At 36.5% G+C, this 5,491-nt stretch overlaps 1 protein-coding gene across 2 annotated transcripts in view; it reads right to left on the bottom strand.

Annotated features, from left to right (window-relative positions):
• Positions 1-696: 696 nt before the first annotated feature.
• Positions 697-5,491, bottom strand: part of LOC126272754 (uncharacterized) — a 270,151-nt gene continuing 265,356 nt past the window's right edge. For both annotated transcript variants that reach the window (XM_049975859.1, XM_049975860.1), the window contains one exon: positions 697-1,059. In XM_049975859.1, coding sequence (XP_049831816.1) covers positions 823-1,059 — 237 coding nt within the window. In that variant the 3' untranslated portion in view covers positions 697-822. The remainder of the gene's footprint in view (positions 1,060-5,491) is intronic.

The raw sequence follows: 5,491 nt of genomic DNA, 5'->3' as shown, positions 1-5,491 counted from the left end.
AAGCTTTAATGAGTTCTTTTAGTCCATTTGCTAGATTTACTTACGAGAGCCTGTAGTGTACCTGGACGAAGTTTTTTCATAATTATAAACAAAGTTGACAGTTGCAATCAGTTGTCATGTTCCTCAATCAAAATATTTTTTACTTATTCTATCCAAAATATGTGTCAATGTTACTGTAATTTTAGCTGCAGACTGAATGCAAACATTATTTTAATAGTTATCCATTGATGCAAAGTTACAGTTTCACAACTACATCTATGACTTACAGTATCTTTAAATGTTTGGTTATCACTAATTTTCATTATATGTAAACACATTTAGTCACTGTGGTAACATTTGGTGAATCTCAGGTATGCAGAATACACATTCTCTGTAAGAAATATGGAAAATCAACAGCTAAAAAGAAATTCTAGTTCTAAATGCATTCCAACATTTGCTGGACCCATTTGTGCTGCTATACTGCGACGAACCTGTACAGAAACCCTGTTACCTTAGCTGTGTGGCAGAGATTCTAGCCTGTTGGCCCGTACTCAGCAAGTAACCTCCGTATGATTAAGAGTTCGGAACGTGCATGACCAAAGCACGTTATGTGGATGAACGCTGCTCACGAGTGAGGCTGCAGTGTCCTAAGTGCGCATGCACTCGCACACACACTATTTTGGAATTAATTTCCTTTGAAATGAGTAAACTGTTAAATATTTCAATAAGAAAAGTTTTATTGTTTCTCATTATATAAAATCTTATCAATCTGGAACTGATTTGTCTGAATCTACACACACACACACACACACACACACACACACACACACACACACACAACTCTTATGGTTTGTCAATGTATGGATATTTCACATTCTCCTTGCCAGCTGGCTTAGCATGTCCAAGACATAAAATCTCATCATCTCGTAATGTATATGCTAAGTTCCGGATAGCCAAAGGTTCTGGCTTTTGTTTCAGTTCCTTTATTTGGTCTCTCAGCTTTGCACAAAGTGTTGCTTGCATATTCTTCTCTTCTAGGCGCTGTTCAGCTCTACTCTTCCAGAAAAGAATTTGCCCAATCTTAAAAAAGAAAGAAAAGGTTAGTTTCCACCACTTTTAAAAATAAAACACTAAACATTAAGTTGATAAACTAGAATGAACATTATTTACAGATTCCAGTTTGTGCTTTAAAATGGATCATCACTCTCATTTGGGACTGTTAACACAAATATCACGTAATATTTATTTTGAGCAGCAGTGAGTAATTTAGTGCATCAGAGTAATCTCCACAAATTATGGAATGTATGTCAGCTACAAGTGTTTAAAGGTGAATGGTTTAGAGCAATCCAGTCTAATCCCTTTTTTCCTATTTCATGCACTCTACCTTTTTGAGAGAAATTTAAAAAGTGAACAATATAAACATATCAGTAACAAAGATATCAAGTCTGCTAAGTCAATATAGTCCATGCAGGATAATGTGGCTGATGCACTGTGATCCATTTCCATTCAAAGTGCTGGGCAAGTTAATTTTTTTGTTCAGAAGGGGAAGCCAACAGCGTCTGCCACCCTTTGGCCAGTCAGCGATGACAGAATCAAGGCACACACCCTGAAGTCTTTCTCAAATGATTTTACAGAAACTGTTGTAAAAAATATTACATTTTTGCCTTTCTTGTAACGTTGTGTCAGGTTCATGAGAAGGTATCCACAATTTTATTAATGATCATTATTAATGTGATTGACATTGTAATTCCGTCAGATACAGCAAAGGACTTGGAAGAGCAGTTGAACGGAATGGACACTGTATTGAAAGGATGATATAAGATGAAGATCAACAAAAGCAAAACGAGGATAATGGAATGTAGTCGAAATAAGTTGGGTGATGCTGAGGGAATTAGATTGGGAAATGAGACACTTAAAGTAGTAAAGGAATTTTGCTATTTGTGGAGCAAAATAACTGATGATGGTCGAAATAGAGACAATATAAAATGTAGACTGGCGATGGCAAGGAAAGCACTTCTGAAGAAGAGAAATTTGTTAACATCGAGTAGAGATTTAAGTATCAGGAAGTCGTTTCTGAAAGTATTTTTATGGGGTGTAGCCATGTATTGAAGTGAAACATGTACGACAAATAGTTTGGACAAGAAGAGAATAGAAGCTTTCGAAATGTGGTGCTACAGAAGAATGCTGAAGATTATATGGGTAGATCACATAACTAATGAGGAGGTATTGAATAGAATTGGGGAGAAGAGGAATTTGTGGCACAACTTGACTAGAAGAAGGGATCGGTTGGTAGGACATGTTCTGAGGCATCAAGGGATCACCAATTTAGTATTGGAGGGCAGCGTGGAGGGTAAAAATCATAGAGGGAGACCAAGAGATGAATTCACTAAACAGATTCGGAAGGATGTACGTTGCAGTAGGTACTTCCCAGTACTTGCACAGGGTAGAGTAGCATGGAGAGCTGCATCAAACCAGTCTCTGGACTGAAAACCACAACAACAACAACAACAACAACAACAACACTTAATGTGGTATTTATGTGGAAATGACACACTGTGCAAAATTCAAAAGTTTGCAATGAAAAATGGGGACAGTATGATTTTGCATTTGGTGTATATTACATAATATGTTGCTGCATATGAAATTTAGCTAACATACTGAAGTTTTCTTTAGACTTGGGTGGAGGTCTCTATCGGTCATCAATATGGAGAAAATTGATCTGATGTAGTACACACATTTGCAACTGCGCCATGCCAGTGATAAAGCCAGAGTGAAATATCCACAACATTCCTCATATTTCCTAAACGGTTTGAGCTATCGAAATGAGATTTTGACAAATGACAGCACACAAAGAGGAGAATATTTTGCCATATGGTTATCATGCAAAACTTAATAAATACCATGTTATTCCACTAAGGGCAGACTTTTTCGATAAAACAATGTAATTTTTAAGAGCCATCAATAGCTGGTGAAGTGAGAAATCCTATGGGTTTCGGAACAACTAATATGTATACATTACATGCTTATTTTGGACCAAGAATGTGCTTTTTCATAAGATATTACTTTATTTTTCTTCCGTTCCTCACTTAATAAACCACTGTTTCAGAATTCTCTCACAATTGCATCTGTACAACATGTCAGTGAGGTAAGACTGTGTAAACTCCGCTGTGTTTCGCCACTCATGATGCTTCTCTGATAGTTATGAATCATTAACAAACCAACTGAAAATAAATCACTTCATTTTAAGTGGAATACATTTTAGATAATAAGCAAATCACAGGTCTCATCTTTTTGAACGGTCACCATGCAAGTGGAGGCATGGGGGACCCAACCCAATATTTACAAAGAATGTGGAGCGTAAGCTTCGGTGTTGAATGGCACTTCCCATCCAGTGCTCGACATTTCCCCTACAATGCCTTCCCGTAGCCCCCACCACTACACTCTCCCAATGCATGCCCTGCCGTCTGCACATCTACCAGCCGCGGTATTCTGCACTTGTAGGCCCTCAGTATAACCTGTGAGGTCAAGGAGCTGTTTGCTTTCCTCTATGAAAAAGTGATTTGACTGCTGCAGGGTGTATACATGGGCAAGGAAAAAAATTCCCGTTTTTCCCAGTTAAAAATACACTTTTTCCATGTTAAGTGACAGTGTTCTTTTCCTCGGAACTGTAAAATTATCAATTCTTTGAATGGTTATGGTTTTATACACTGGCGTATAATTTCCTGGCACTTTAGAAAATGAAACTCAGGCAAAAAAAAACATGTTTTGGAAAGATGTCTGATGTGCAGTAAGATGTATACTGCATATTTTCATATTACAAAAGTATACATTTGAATTCCACAAAGCAAAGCATGTTACTTTCTGTAGCATTGAAACCGAGGTTGCGATGCAATTTTGTAAGCCACCCATAGCTCATGTCATGTGATCTCGCCAGCTGATGACAGCAGATGTTCAGAGCATAGAACATGAAGCAACATCACTGTTAAGTAGCGTGAACACACAAATGGGAAAAGTTAGTTGTTAAAATTAATGTGAATAATGTTGCTACAAGAAAAGGAAAGCTTTCACATATAATATCAGTTTACAACACATTAATAAGCTGTAAGAGTAGCTAAGCTTTCACACAGAGTGTTGATTTATTTTTTTCAGTGCGTGTTACACATTAAGATACATCACACAAATGTGCCAGTAAAATTTTTAAAAACAACGTAATGTCTGTTCTTCTGGGCCCAAAATTATACTAACTGGACGTACGCAAAGAGATGATTTTTAAGTAAGAGCCAAATGCTCTGTAATTTAAGAAATTTATCGTACATTCTCACACATAGTTAATTTGTGCAAAAGTAAATTTACATTTAAAGTAACGCTTTTCAAACAACCATTCACAATATTTTCTGGCAACCTGTTAGAAATGTTCACTTCAGCAGTTGCCACAGAGCCCAGTTAACAGGTGTCACTGCGCTTGCACAGCTACACTGAAGCAGGAAGCCTGTATATTCGTATGTGTAATACATTAGATGATCTTACATTATGTCATAACCGAAACAAGACATTAGAGTATACTGCAAGGGCATCGGAATTTTGTGAGCCATATTAAAATGCATAATTTGGCTTAAAGTGCAAGTTCTTGTGTCCAGATTCTGATGTGAAGTTTCTTGGAGTATTAGTACTGTATTATCTCATGTTTGGTTCTTTATTGTGGCATAATGCCACATGTTCTAGAAGTTGAAAATGTGCACTTGAAATGCAGCGAACAGTTGAAACTAGCCAATAGCGTGGAATTAAAAAATTCGTTTCAAATAAATTGATTGCCTCAGTGGAAAAGATTAATAAAAGCCAAATTTCTTTAGCAAACTGACAAAAATAACTTCACTGTTCTGCAAGGTGATTAATGCTTGACCATCAGAAAGGTGGAAATAAAATAAAATCTGAAATTAATAACATGTTTTGGCCTTCTGTAATTATGTGAATGTATTTTAATTCTCTTGATAGCTCCCGACCACAGAAATCTGCTTTGTTTTCATTTGGCATGAGAGCAATAAATGAAGAGGAAACAGCAAAATCACTACTCGAGCATTTGAGGTTTTTTTAAAAAAAAAAAAACACCACACACGCACACACAATAAATACTGGATGGGATTATTTCTAACTAGGAGACCAAGAACTCTTCAGAAAATTTGCACTCTCTATTGCCTATCAGTGAATAACTTGCTGTTTTGTATGACATAAGATTAAATATAGGATACATAGAACCAGTGAAGACGAGATACTAGCAAGACAGTACACATTACTTCAGTCCTCAAGTCCTAGCATTTTTCTCTCTCTAATCTTGCTACAGCTTTACATGGTGTGCTTTCCTTTCTAGGAAAGAATCTATTACCTCATCAAAGTTCGTCAAACATTTTGCTACCTGAAAAGTACCAATATCATATGCCTATTAAGCTTACTACAAGCAAAAAAGTTTTATGTTAGGAAATAGTTTCACGTTTCATTCATATGCTCTAGCTTCTGA

The sequence above is a fragment of the Schistocerca gregaria genome, chromosome 5 (genome assembly GCF_023897955.1).
Source record: "Schistocerca gregaria isolate iqSchGreg1 chromosome 5, iqSchGreg1.2, whole genome shotgun sequence".
Taxonomy (NCBI): domain Eukaryota; kingdom Metazoa; phylum Arthropoda; class Insecta; order Orthoptera; family Acrididae; genus Schistocerca; species Schistocerca gregaria.
Note: the sequence above shows the minus strand (reverse complement) of the source record. Positions and strands in the feature narration are given on the sequence as shown.